Here is a 14,913-nt window from a genome sequence, read left to right as displayed (position 1 = left end):
TGGGTTATGGCCAATGTTTTAGAATAATTTTTCATAGCGAGGCCTTTATATAGCTATAGCTTTCCTTCCATTAAAATGCCATAGAGAAGCTTGATAGATAATAGAGAGAAGAAAATAACCTATTTTTAAGATTGAAACAGGGGTGAGTGCTCAAGAATGACCTATTCTCTCTACCATTGCCTTTCCTTGCCTCTGCATCTATTCCTCATTCCCCCAACCATTCGAACTTGATGGATATTTCTGTTTCCTGAAACCCTGTGGTTCCTTGGTTTCTCAGCCTTTCATTTTGAAGCCCATAAGAAGGAATGAACTAAACAGAGACAGAGAGAAAGCTATGTAGGTGGAAACTACCCAGATTATGCTGTGCTAGCCATAAGTGGCAACGTTATTGCTCTGCAAGAGATGGCCATTTATTACCTACTTAGACTTTCCCAGTATCGCATGCTATTCTATTTGCTTTCCCTTCATCATTGTGCTAAGTATCCTATACTGTAAACCCTGACAGAGTTCCAAGAAAGGTGCCATATAAGTGAAGAAAGAGAGAAATACAGTTGTAAGGAGAGTAATGACAATTCATCTGAGCGTGCCTGTTGTCATCCTCAAAGCACCTTCTCCTACAATCACAAAGAATAAATATTTTTTATTGAACTATATCTGGATGCATTTCAAACAAATGATACAGGTATATATCATTTCCTCCCATGTTTTTTTTTTAAAGAATTCACCATACTTTATGGAGAAGCAAGAAATTTGAATTGATATTCTTTTGAGAGAAGATGAAGAGGAGGAATAGTAAACAGCCTTAAAACACATAGCTTACTATTTTCTGATTCTTTGAAATAAGAACTATTTTGAAACTACATGCCTCAGCATGCGCTGTTAGTGGGTTTTTATAGTCTCTTCCCTGATCTGTAGAATTTTACTTATGCCTCCCCCATGGTTTATTCATGATCACATTTGACTACATTTAAAGCTAGGTTGGCTTCATATTTTAATGGAAAATTTCCCAGGAGCAAGAGCAAACTGGGTCTATTGTGTGAGCAGATGTCCTAGCTGGATTGCTTGCCACTGCTTTGTGCTTGCTGACCTCCATGCTTGGCTAGAGGACAGCTCTGTCTTCCTGGACATCTTTTTATTGCCAGAACAAAATCACTGTAATATAAATACTTGATAATTGAACAGGTAAACTTAATGCTGTTGCTGCTTTTCTGTGCTTTGAGGATGTTTGAGGCATCTGACCTTGCACTTTGATGAGTCTTTTCATGGTCTGTCCCCTCTTTGTGTTACACATTGCACCTATCCACAGGATGCAGCTTCTGTTGGCCCATTTGCCTTCAAAATTGTTCATCAAATTCTCAGTATTTTCAGGCATGTTTGAGATGGTAGAGCCACTGGCTGCATTGGTAAAACAGTGTGTCAAGAGTGTGGAGTAGATAAAAACCGTGCTTGCCTCCTCCCCAGAACATAGACATCAAAATTACAGCTAAACTACACAATAACCATCATTGAGAACTGCCTGCAATCTTACTGAACAGAGTACTGTAACTAAGGATGTATAAGAGAAGCCATGTCGAGACTGTTAGGAGGGATGCAGACATGGAACAAGCTGGTCCCACACCAAAAATTAAAAATTCTGAGGGATATCTTGGCTGCAGAGGCCCCTCTGAGGAGACAGGGGAGTTAGCCCCACACCATTTCCCTACTTCAGGGCTTCAATGCTGGAAAGAGAAGTCAGCATAACGTTTGGCTGTGAAAAGCAGTGGGGATTTTGGCTGAGTGAGATAGAGGGCTGCTGGACCCCCAGGCAGTTCCTCTTAAAGGGACCACGGACAGACTTACTTGCTGATAGACTAGCTTGCTCTGGAGCAGCAGCTCAAAAAGCACACAGGAACATGCAGAAGAGGAACTGAGTTGTAGGACTTCAGGGTGAGGGCTGGGGGGAGGTAACTTTCTCCTAGACAGAATTGCAGGCAGAAGTAATTGTTCCTTTGTTGAGTTCTCGTCCCACCCCCAGCCTGAAGGAGCAGGCAGGCACCATATATGAATCCCCATGGACTTAGCTAACACTGTTCACCCCGCCTCACCCAATTTGTGAGCCCAACCCATGATGCTTCCAGTGGTTTTTCCATACAAACATCACATCTTGGTTTGTGCTGCAGACTTTTCTAAAATCTCTCTAGGTTTCACAAACCCCACGTAAGGAGGGTATGTCTCAGTATGCTTGATACATTTTTCTAAGGAGCCCCAAGCCTAAGACCAGTGGCAGCCAGCCACAGTTTGGAGCTTGGCCCAGCACAAGTGGCAACTATCTGTAGATCACTTTGTAGCTCATACCAAGATGGGCCAAGTAATGGCTGATCTTGGTCCACCTAGAGACCCTCTCAAAAGGCTCAAGAATCAACATACCCAGTGGCCAGCTTCAGACCCTACTAGATACTCCCATCAGTTCCACATATAACACACCCAAAGAGCAGATTCAGCAGGCCCAAGAGCCATGCTTCAGTGAATCTTGTTCAGTAGAATCAGACCTTACACAACAGCTTCTCTATTGTAGTCATGGCCAGTCCTTCCAGCCGTGGGCAAACTACGGCCCGCGGGCTGGATCCAGCCCGTTCGGCTGTTCTATCCGGCCCGCGGAGCTGAAAGAGCGGAGGGTTCTCTTGCTCTCCCCTCCTCTCCTTCACCAGCAGCAGTGTTAACATGTATTAGTTCACACAAACACTCCATCCATGCTTTTGTTCCGGCCCTCCGGTCCAGTTTAAGAACCCATTGTGGCCCTCGAGTCAAAAAGTTTGCCCACCCCTGTATCTAGCCAATCAGCATGAGGGTCATTCCCTCCCACTGGAATACCACCAGAACTCAAGGCTCAACTACAACAGGAGGGTATACACAGCCCACATGGGAGAGTGTACTTAGGCAGGGGTGGGCAAACTTTTTGACTCGGGGGCCACAATGGGTTCTTAAACTGGACCGGAGGGCCGGAACAAAAGCATGGATGGAGTGTTTGTGTGAACTAATATAAATTCAAAGTAAACATCATTACATAAAAGGGTATGGTCTTTTTTTTCAATAGTTTTATTCATTTCAAATGGGCCGGATCCGGCCCGCGGGCCATAGTTTGCTCATGGCTGATAGAGTGTCTGGCTCTGGTGAACAGAGAGGCTGTGCTACTGGACCCTACAGGATATCTACTAGCTTAGGCAACTCTACCAAACCCCAGAGATGTAGGAGCTCTATCTAATACATTGAAACATACAGGGAGGTTGCCAAACTCAAGAGACAGAAAAACATATCTCAAATAAAAGAACAGAACAATACATCAGAAAAAGACTAAATGAAATGGAGACAAGCATTCTATCAGATGCAGATTTCAAAACACTGGTTGTAAGGATGGTCAATTAACTTAGGGGAAGAATTGTTGGTCTCAGTGAGAACTACAATCGAGAGATAGGAAACATAAAAGTGGAGATAAAAAACATAAAAAAGAACTAGTCAGAAATAAAGAATAGAATAACTAAAATGAAAACTACATTAAAGAATAGATGAAGCAGAGGAACAAATCAGCATTTTGGAAGATAAAGTAGCAGAAAAACTCCAATTAGACCAGCAAAAAGGAAAAAAAAATCCAAAAATGAAGATAATTTAAAGAACTTCTGGGATTTCAAGCATACTAACATTTACATCATAGGGGTACCAGACGGAGGAGAGAAAGAGCAAGGAATTGAAACCCTATTTGAAGAAATAATGCCAAAAATTTCCCAAACCTGGTGAAGGAAGTAGACATACAAGTTCAGGAAACACAGAGTTCCAAACAAGATTAACTCAAAGAGCCTCACACCAAGACACATCATAATTTAAATGTCAAACTTAAAGGCAAAGAGAGAATCCTAAAAGCAGCAACAGAAAAGCAGTTAGTTACCTCCAAGGGAACTTCCATAAGGCTGTCAGCTGAATTTTATAGGCCAGAGGGATTGACACAATAATTTCTTAGTAATGACAACCATGGACCTGCAACCAAAATTACACTAGTCAGCAAAGCTATCATTTAGAATTGAAGGACAGATAAAGAACTTCCCAGACAAGAAAAAGCTAAGGTAGTTCGTCACCACCAAATCAACATTCAAGAATTTTAAATGGATTTCTTTAACAAGTTATAAAAAACAAAAAGAAAGAAAATATTGACAACATGAATAATAAAATGCCCAAAACTACATTCCTATCAATAAATACTTTAAATGTCAATGGATTAAATGCCCCAAACAAAAGACATAGAGTGGCTGAATAGATAAGGAAACACGACCCATACATACGCTGCCTTGAAGAGACCTACTTCGGATCAAAGGGAAGGGAAACTATATTTCATGCAAATGGAAACAAAGAAACAAACAAAAAAAAGTCGGTGTATACTTACATGAGACAAAATAGACTTTAAAACAAAGCCTATAACAAGAAGCTAAGAAGAACTCAACAATTACACTTCTGGGTATTTATCTAATTTGAAAAGACATATGCATTCATGTTTATTGCAGCATTTTTTGCAATGGCCAGGATATGGAAGAAATCTAAGTGTCCACTGATGTGTGAATGAAGGAAGAAGAGGAGATGTAGATATAGATATAGATTAGATATAGATATAGATAGATAGTGTTACTCACCCATAAAGAATGAAATCTTGCCATCTGCAATCCTCAAACTGCACCCAGTGTGCAGTTGCTCCTTTTATGTCAGGACATTTGAGGCATTTATTGCTAAATGATGACAGTGCTCTCAGGAAAGAGCTCGGATACAGAATAGCACAGTTGGAGCAGCTGTTTTCCTCTGAAGTACAATTACTTTTTTTCCTCAGAACCAATGTGATCATTTTAACAGGTCCATTTCTTCTATGTGCTCAGGTTGTAAATGTATATCAATGTGTAGCCTAACACAAATACATAAGATCTATTCCATTTGACGTCAACTGACAGCTTGAAGTTGCCTCAGATATAAAAATATTGCCCCTAAAATAAACTAAAGTGTTGGTAAGAAACCTCTGAAGATGACAGACATGAACAATGATAATCAGAACAAAAACGATAAAAAGGAAAGTTAAATACAGGAAAACTATTTTTGAAAAGACACTGCTAACTTTGTAAAACGTAACATTTTAATGCTTTTGGAAGTCTTCCAACTATTTTCCTAATCCATAACTTACAGAAAGGCTGACCTCACCTCCCTCGTGAGTCTGTGCCTAATTTAGCTGTCTCACTGCGCCATATCTTAAATGATGGCTAGTGTTGCACACTTCCAGGAATATTTTAAGACATGAAACAGGTTACGCTCTAGAGTCATTGCTGGCTTCAGATGCTGACCTCACCGCTTCATCGCTGTGGGACCTGAGACATGGGAACAATATTGTTTCCCTCTGCTCTGAGATTTATCCAGGGGTTTCTTCTCAACTTGCTGTCCTGTCCCCAGCGGTTCTGTGTATTCGTGTTCTATCTCCATCTGTACGTTTGAAGAGATGTCGCTCGTTTGTCAGTGCCACTCATTTTGTGGCGTTGGTGGAGGCTTTGTGAGGTTCTCCTTGATTATCTGAACCAATTGGCTATTTTTCTTCTTGTCTTTGTACAGTAATTTGGTTCTGTGCCACTTATCACATGAACCCGAGTTATAGTCTGCCACCTCAGCACGGATGAGAGGATGTCTGTGCACCCCCAGCCTCGGCAGAGTTCCATGCACATGGTAAACCTACGTTACGTTTGTTTGTTGAAGTAACGGAATGATGTATAAATGATTGTCCTAATAAATATCAGAGACATTTATTAAATTCGTGTATTGTAATCATCAGAGTTTGTGTTTATATTGACCTTATCATTTGCCAGGCACACATATCCTGCAATTGGAAACGAAGGCCTGGGACAGTTAAATAACTGCGTAATGATGACCCAAGGAGTGGTAGAAATGCGCTTGAAACCCAAGCGGAGACTGAGTTTGTACTCTTCCCTATTGAATGTCTCTTACCCTATCAACATAACTAAAGAAATAACTGTGTTAACTTCTTGTATTTATTATGTGCCAGGCATTATAAATGTTCCTTTGGGAACATTAACGCTTTTTACTAGACCTCTTTTTATTCTTCAGCTTCATCAGATCAGAAATGTGAGATTCCATACTTCTGGTTTCTGTTCTGATATGTAGAGTTTAGAGGTCACCACAACCTTTCTCACAGTAAGGAAAAAGCCGAGAAAACTGTAAGCCAATGTTTCTTATCCCTTAGAAAACTGTAGTCACAGAGAAAACTTCCATCCGCCCAAACGGAAGCAGAAAGTGGTAGGAAAATTGAAATTGTAATTGACAAATTATTGGAAGTTCATTGTAGACTAGCCTGAGAGTTTAATACCCCTAGGGGTTCGGCCTTCAGAAGGCCACTGAGCAATCATGAGTTTTATCTCAGGAGCTCCACCAGTTTCCCAGAGTAATGAACAGAGAAAAATGCTCATTTACTTCCTGCAGTGCAAGGGGAAAAGTAACTATTTGGAAATACACCAGGAACATTTATTTTTTTTAATTAACAAAAGTCTTCCCTCATGAAAAACTACTTAGAGACTAACAAACACAGGAAAAGGAAGATTCCAACCTCCAGACCCCTCACGCTTTCCTATCTCATCTAAGTGCAGGAAGAACAGAAAAGCTGAGAAGTATGTGTGAAGGTCACAGCTCAGGGGCACAAGATCACTAAAAGACTGCAACTTAAATCAGAGGATTATGGAATGTTCCCACCCCCTCCAGAATTTAGCACCATATCAACAAGGCTCCAGTTAAATAACAGTGGATTCAAGCTGAGAGAATGTCCAGAAACAGACTGTATTTAAGAAAAAAATCTGTAGGAAAACCCCAAACTGATAGGAAATAAAAATAAAGTAGAGGAAATTGATATCTTGGACATCTGTAGCTAAGGAAATAAAAATAAAGAAAGTAGAGGAAATTGATACCTTGGACATCTATAGCTACATCAAACAATAAACATCAGATAAACATAAACAGTCACACTGAAGTTTCTTTTTACCTATATATCATGTCCAGCTTTGAACAAATATTTACAAGGCATACTAAAAGAGAAAAACAAAACAAAACAATGTTTGACAATAAAGAACAAGCAAAATAATGCAAATCAGATATGCAGAGATTTTGGAATTATCAGAATGTGAGTTTAAAATTACTATAATATGCTGAGGAATATAATGGAAAAGAGTGGATATCATGCAGTATCAGATGAGTACTATAATCAGAAACATGGAAATTACAGTAGAGAATCAAAAGTAAAAGCTAGAGATAAAAAACAGAACACTATGACAGACCTGAATAATCCCTTTGATGGGCTAATAAGGGACTGAAAAGAGCTAAAGAAAAAAACCAATAATCTTGACAATATGGCATTAGAAAATCTCAAATTGAAAAATCAATTAAAAAAAATAGAACAGAGTATCCCAGAACTTTGAGAGAATTTCAAGATATACAACAAAAATAACAGGAGTACCAGAAGAAGAAGAAACATAGGAAGGAACAGCTGAAATATTGAAGTAATAATGGCTGAGTATTTTCCAAAATTAATGACAGACTGAAACTACAGATCCAGGAAATTCAGAAAACACCAAACAGAATCAATACTAAGAAAAAATCTATCCCTAAACCCAACACATGCAAATTGTATAAAACCAAAGACGAAGAGAAAATTTTTGAAAGAAACCATAAGGAAAAACAAAACCAAAAACACCAAGAATAAGAATCACACCAGACCTTTCTTCAGAAAATATGTAAGCAAGAAGACAGTGGAGTAAATACAAGGTGTCCCCCCCCCCCCAAAAAAAAAATGTATACACACTTTAACAGCTGACAGCTCAATTTTGACAATGAAATGTATTTTAATAAACATTGCCTTTATAATTATTCAAAGCGTGTATACATTTTTGGGATGCCCTATACTTAACTATTGAGAATAATGAAAACACCAAACTAGAGTTCTATATCCAGTGGAATTTTCCAGTCTGAGTGACTTGTTGCTGTGTGAGCTTCCTGCTTGTGTTTGCATCCAAGACCCACACCCTGGGCCTTGGCACATGCACATCCCTCTCTCTCTAGGCAGCCTTCCTGTCCTAGTCTGCAGAGAAGCTACACTCCCTTAGGATTCCCTCGTACCCATTGCCCTTATCAACCATACTCTGCCACTAGCGAGTCTCTCCCTCCCCTCAGCAACAGGGCTCAGGGCCCTGTTCCATCACAGCCCACAAGGCTGGGTGGTTGTGTTTCTCTCTGGTGTCCTTCACCAGAACCCTCAGAGGGCAGGGCGTTAGTCCTCTCCCTCTCTGCATTCCTGCATTGATTGCTATCCAGGCATGCAGAAGTAAATCAATAAGTGCTAAGTTAAATTGAATCGCAATGGCAGACTAAGTGTACATATTGTCTCTGAGACATGCTTTATTGTGACTTTGAAGCAATATGAATTTTTAAAGCATCGGACACATTCCTGTTCTAAAGTAAGTTCAAAATGACATTGCAAAATCAATATAAATGTTCCTGGCATTGGGGAATTATCACTGTTATTTTATTACCGAGATGGATATATTTTATATGATATCAACATTATTCTCTGTGCAATAAGCCTGGACTTAAAAGGAAATTGACCAGCCTTGATACTGAAACACATTTTAATGCCATCATTGCTTGATTGTACTGACAGTACATTCATACTTATCTGTATTTCTGGAATGATTTTCTCTTGTCACCTATGATTATTTCCAGTACATTAATAACTGCTGAGTGATGTGATTTTAAAGACTATATAGAAATTTTATCTTGCCATTTTTAAAAATGATGAAATAGGGTTAATAAGAAAAAAATATATAGAGGATGAACTCCAAAGCCAACTGTAAATAATTGCTGGAGTACAATGATCACCATTTCCTTTCAATAACCCAGATGACTGACATTTGATTGTATCCACACTGAGTGTTTTGTAATTAAACATTGTTCTTGTTTTCTCTTTTTATGGTGTTTTAGTACTTCCTTACTCTTTTAGAATCCAACCCCATTTTATTCATAAAAGCCTTTTGTAGCCACCTTAGCATAATGTGATATCTCTTTAAAATATGTATTGTGTGCCTAACATGTTGCAGGAGCTGGGGATCCTATGCTGGTTAGTGGGGAGCAAGCCTCCTTTAGGGGACCCAAGAACTATTTTCAAAAGCCCTTTGAATTTTATTGGAATGACAGTTAAAGAAACATTGGATTGCTATGTAACTTGTACTTCCGGTCGTTTTCAGTTTGTTTGGAAGAATTCTCACACTCTTGTATCTGTAGTGTTCATTAGAGGTGTGTGTGTGTGTGTGTGTGTGTGTGTGTGTGTGTGTGTGTGTGTGTGTGTGTTTAAGTTAATTGACTACTAGAGGAGAAAGCAAAGGTCAGGACCCTTATCTTCACATCTCTTCAGGAAATACCCTAAGACCGCATGAGAGAAAGAGTTCCATGTTTTCATTTGATGAACTAAAAGAGAGATTCTAATAAGTTTAAGGATGGATAATTCCAGAGACAATTAATCCAGGACCCCCATTTGCATTTTAAGATCCCTGATGAGGTTTGCCATGATAAAGACCCTAGAAAACCTTGACCAAATAATGCTATGTTCAACTATCATAACTTAATTCTTAAAGAAATTTCCTTATGATTATTTGAATAATTTAAATCACTGTAAATTACCAAATGGCTTTACTGTAAGTATAAAAAAGATCATTCGTTCTTATCAGCATTGAGTTTAATGCTTTGTTAGTTTTCACAGATTTCAAATTCAATAAATAAATTAACATATTGTACTAAGGAAAATGACCACCTTCTATACAGATATGGCAATGTTTTTTAAACCTTGATTAATCATTCAAGTTCAAACCATCAGGTGTGACAATAGAACATTTTCCAGTCTGACATTTTTATTTCTTATTATTGTATCTGCGAATCTGTAGATAGTTGGAAATTTCTTTGCCTCTCAATATTTTAAGAGCAATATTAGTATTCTGTGACCACAAAAGTGGCCTCCTGACCTCCTCATCGCTGATTATCCACAGATTCATCACCACAATGCACTGCAATGTCGGTCAAAGTAATAATTTTTGCCTTCCAATTACAGAATGTCCTAGGTCTATCCTTTTGCCTTTGCTTTCATAACTGAAGCTGTCAGCTAGTTCTCTCCTTGCATACGAACGTCCAAATTACTCAGACTCGTCACACCTTTTATTCTGTTTTTCCCTCAGTCTTCATCTGAGTTCACTGCCTTAGGCCATGAAGCACTCCCCCCTCCACAGGGCCTTTAGATCTCCGACAGTTACACGCTTCATACTCTTCAGTTCACAGGCCGCGCTCTGCCCTCAGCTGATTCACCAGCACACATTGGACATCTGGACTGGAGCTGAATGTTCTAGTGCCCGATGCAGTTTGCTTTCTGGGTCAGCACATTGTGAACTGTGGCATTTAAGTGGTCCTAAATTTACTTCGCCTTGCGTATTATAATGCCATATAACCCTGGCTGAGCTCCAATTTTTATCTCTGTTTTTTCTTATTGTTCCCAATGTGATCATCTTTTTCAAGAAAGCTTGCTTCGAGCTAGTCTTGCATCAATGATAGCAGTAATGTTTTCCACTCTCAAAGTGAATCTCTTAAATAAAAGATGCCACTGTCTTGCAAATGAAAACAAATCTGTGCTAAACTAAATGTGTGGGAAAAAAACTGCAGGGGTAGCTCAACTCTCCTTGTCCTAACCTCTTTTTTAACATATCTGTCAGCATGATGAGAAAAAACGTTAAGGTAGAAAGCATCCAAATTAAGAATTTAAAAATATTTCAAGGTATTTTTCTAGTTACTTTGCTCCGTCCTGTTGGCCTCTTTCAATCCTTATTTTACATTTAAACCTCTAGTCTTTCATTCTCTTCTACTTTTCCCCTGTGATGCCTTTCTTCTGTCTTCTCATATGATCATATTACAGATTTTTTCTGACTACATTGATACCCAATTAATTTATTGAATGTTTATGTTTAATAACAACAACAGACTGTTGAATCTCAGAGGGAAGGCGGGGGTGGTTGGGTGAGTGGGAAGAGATCAACCAAAGAACTTGTATACATATATGCATAACCCATGGACACAGACAATAGTGTGGTGAAGGCCTGGGGTGGGGGCAGGGTGGGCTAGAAGAAGGTCAATGGGGAGGGGGGACGTGGACATATGTAATACTTTTAACAATAAGGATTAAAAAAAAACAAATAAACAACCACAACAACAAAATAAAAAAGATTTTTTTTTAAGAAACGTAAGCCTTTGTGTAGAAGAGTTAGTAGGATACATTAGTGAATGACTCAACTCTAATTTTTAATGAATTTCATAACCAACAACTATTATTAGCCAGTGTTGCTATTCATGCAGAATATACTATGCACACACCCACGCAGCCAGATCATCACTACTATGGATATTTCAGTTTTCCCTCTGATCAAACTAAATTGGGCACAGGCTTGGCAGGTTTTACATATACTATGCAACTCATCACCGTTTCCAAGATATTTACTACACAGTTTGACATGTGGTTTTACATATTACATACGAATCTCCCAGACACCTGGGTTGCTCAGCATCTACCTGATAGGTCAGTTTTCTATCAACATCTGGTAGCTCATGGGTTTTCTTTTTCCCCATTTTTTTCCTCTTGAAGAAAGGCACTTACCAGGTTTACTGTGGTTGCTGTGTGGTTTCCTGGAAAGCTTTGCTAGGTTATAATTTTTCCTCCGACACGTTTAAGAAAGTATGGCATGTTGCTTTTTATTGAATCCCAAGTGCACGTCCTATGCTTGGATGCTTGAATACCAAATAGCCATCAGAAGAAAGTATATCACCTCCCTCCAGAGCAAAGGGCAAGCATGCTTAATGCCCAGCATAAGAAAGAATGCCTTGCCCTAACCGGTTTGGCTCAATGGATAGAGCGTCAGCCTGTGGACTCAGGGGTCCCAGGTTCGATTCCAGTTAGGGGCATGTACCTTGGTTGCGGGCACATCCCCAGTAGGGAGTGTGCAGGAGGCAGCTGATTGATGTTTCTCTCTCATCGATGTTTCTAATGCTCTATCCCTCTCCCTTCCTCTCTGTAAAAAATTACTAAAATATATTTTTAAAAAAGAATGCCTTTCCGCAGAGCAGAAGGAAGGATGTTTATCGCCTACTATAAAATATTTGGATTCCCTGAGCCCAAGGTTTCTTTACTATAATGCAACCCACTCTATGTGTTCTCACTCATCTGGACCTATCTGTGTCACCTCCGTGGGACATGGGGACAGGGAGAGCTTATGCTACTTGCTGTGCTGGGAGTAAATTCTTAATCTCTGACCAGGAATCTCATGTTCTGTCAGAGCCTCGACACTCGGTCAGGCTAAATTTAGCTTGTAAATAAGTTGTTCGTTTGTAAAATCTCAGACTCTTTCAACAGCCAGGACATGGACTAATTATTATTATCTTACAATTATCTTAGCCATTGTTAATAATTAAGAAGCCATTTATAAAATATTTAGAATTACAGATATTTTAATATAAATTGGATTGTTTGCATAAGAGTTCTATTTCTGTTGCCCACTACTGTAGTTTTGTTTAAAATGAATGACATCTATTCACCTTAGCCTCATGTTGTTTGCAAGGGATCAGTAACAAAAAAAATAATTAAAAATATGTATATTTGAAGATGTCATGCTTAGTTTCTTCCGACAAATAATTAGAAAATTATTTATAAGCATGTAAATTTTTACCAAATTTGTAATTTGAATTTAACACCTAGGTCAGATGTCATTAAAATATTGATTGAAAAAAATATATAAATTGCTAGACAAAACAAACTAAATCAAAACACCCCCCAAAAAAAGATTTTAAAAATCCATTATATTTCTGCATGGAAAAAATACCTATAGTATGAAAAAATAGGGAATAATTGTCTTCTTGTCTTTAATAGATGACCTCCCAGAAAACAATTATTTCCTATTTTTTCATACTATAGAAGATTGTTCATGCACCTCAGAAAAACAGTATCCAAATTTAATAGGGGAGTGACAGGAAAGCAAAGCAATGCTCTCAAATGTTTCAAGTAAAATTACAATAAATTATAATTGAAAATGAACACTTTGAAAAAATATTTGGCACCTCATCTGTTTTTCTTCAGATAATTTTACTCTCAGCTTTATACAAATATTAAAGATACCTGTTGCTCATGTTTGCTTTGAGAATGCAATAGCACAATGTGAAAATGCTTGGGAAAATCACAACCATTAACAAAAGCGTGGCTAACTCCCCTTTACTCTTTGTTGATAATTTATTTAAGATTTAATTATTACAATGCATAATTGCATATTTGTTGGCAAACAAACTCTTTAATCCAAGAAAATTTTCTTTTAATGATTTTCATCAAAAGTTTCTAGATTAGCCCTAGCCAGTTGTCTCGGTGGATAGAGCGTTGGCCTGCAGACTGAAGGGTCCCAGGTTCAATTCTGGTCAAGGGCACATGCCATGGTTGTGTGCTTGATTCCCAGTAGGGGATGTGCAGGAGGCAGCTGATCAATGATTCTCTCTCATCATTGATGTTTCTATCTCTCTCTCCCTCTCCCTTTCTGTCTAAAAAATCAATAAAAATGTTTTTTTAAAAGTTATTAAATTACTATCCAAAAAGTTATACCACTATATATTTGCATAGATATATGTCCGAGATATTTTCCTATGTGTAAATGCATGTATATATGTATATAATTTCAACCAATGCCTAAGTATGACTATGCATATATTTACATTACAAATATAAGTAATATCCAAAGATACAAAATTCATATTTGCATCCCAGACATTTTTTATTACCGAAAGAAAAAACACAATGAATTCTTGACCTATAAGATATCTTTTTAGTTTTATAAGAACCCTTTAATTTTTGTGTTGTAGTTTATCTTAGATTTTCCTAAATATTGCATGTAACTTTTTCTGGGCTCTTGGTTTCTTAAAACTATCACCTCCAAAGGATTTGAGGAGAAATGTAATGTACTTTGCCACCTTTGTCAGACACAATTCTTTTATAATGCATTATGACACCATGTAGTCATATCTCCAAACCACTGCATTGTAAACATGGATATTCTTATGCATCTATTCAGGTGGATCTAGAGACTGACTACTTTTATCCAGTAAGTGGTACTCTTCTCATATAATAGAGCCAGTTTGAATTTTGAAAAATGTGTTTTTCTCCCAGGTGGGTGTGTTTAGGAAGAATCTGAACTCTTAAATTCTTTATTCTGGGGCTTGTCAAAAGTTTCTTGCCTTTGGACTTTATAAAATCATAGGCTTTAGAAACTCTTTAAGAAATTAATGTATAAATGCTTTTTAAAAGATATATCTGGGCATGAAATTACAAGAATGGGAGCAGTAATTCAATTTAGTTACTGTTGATAAATGGTCAATCTCTTCTTTCAGAGGCAATAGTAATAATCCAATGACAATATAAGTGAATGTCTTACTCTGTTTCACCCACAAACACTTATTCATTAATATCATGCAATAGAAAATTATAAAGAAGGACAAAATAGTGTACTGTTGTAAATACCAGAGGAGGAGTTTTCAAGAGTATAAAGTCTTCTCTTTTGTAATTCACCATATGTTTTACTTTGAAATCTTATTTCCATATGCCATTTCATTTTGGCTCTGCATTTTCATAGTGTGAGAATGTCAATTTTCTACGATAACTTACTTTTATTAACTTATGTCATTAAAACTCTCTAATAGCACTTAAAAACAAACTTTACATGTTATTTTTATACATTTCAGTGTAGGTCCACCATTTAGATACTATAGTGACCATGCAATGAATATGTGTTACAT

General features: G+C 37.8%; 1 protein-coding gene across 6 annotated transcripts in view; it reads left to right on the top strand.

The window, feature by feature from the left end:
- The window catches only part of SNTG1 (syntrophin gamma 1), a 114,373-nt gene that overhangs the window by 41,162 nt on the left and 58,298 nt on the right, over positions 1–14,913 (top strand). For 5 of the 6 annotated variants that reach the window (XM_036337673.1, XM_036337675.1, XM_036337674.1 and 2 more), the window contains one exon: positions 5,611–5,721. The exons of the other annotated variant lie outside the window; for it this stretch is intronic. In XM_036337673.1, coding sequence (XP_036193566.1) covers positions 5,680–5,721 — 42 coding nt within the window. In that variant the 5' untranslated portion in view covers positions 5,611–5,679. The remainder of the gene's footprint in view (positions 1–5,610; positions 5,722–14,913) is intronic. 6 annotated transcript variants of the gene reach the window in all.

The sequence above is a fragment of the Myotis myotis genome, unplaced genomic scaffold (genome assembly GCF_014108235.1).
Source record: "Myotis myotis isolate mMyoMyo1 unplaced genomic scaffold, mMyoMyo1.p scaffold_m19_p_16, whole genome shotgun sequence".
Taxonomy (NCBI): domain Eukaryota; kingdom Metazoa; phylum Chordata; class Mammalia; order Chiroptera; family Vespertilionidae; genus Myotis; species Myotis myotis.
The sequence above is the reverse complement of the archived record's forward strand: the minus strand, read 5'-3'. Positions and strand labels throughout refer to the sequence as shown.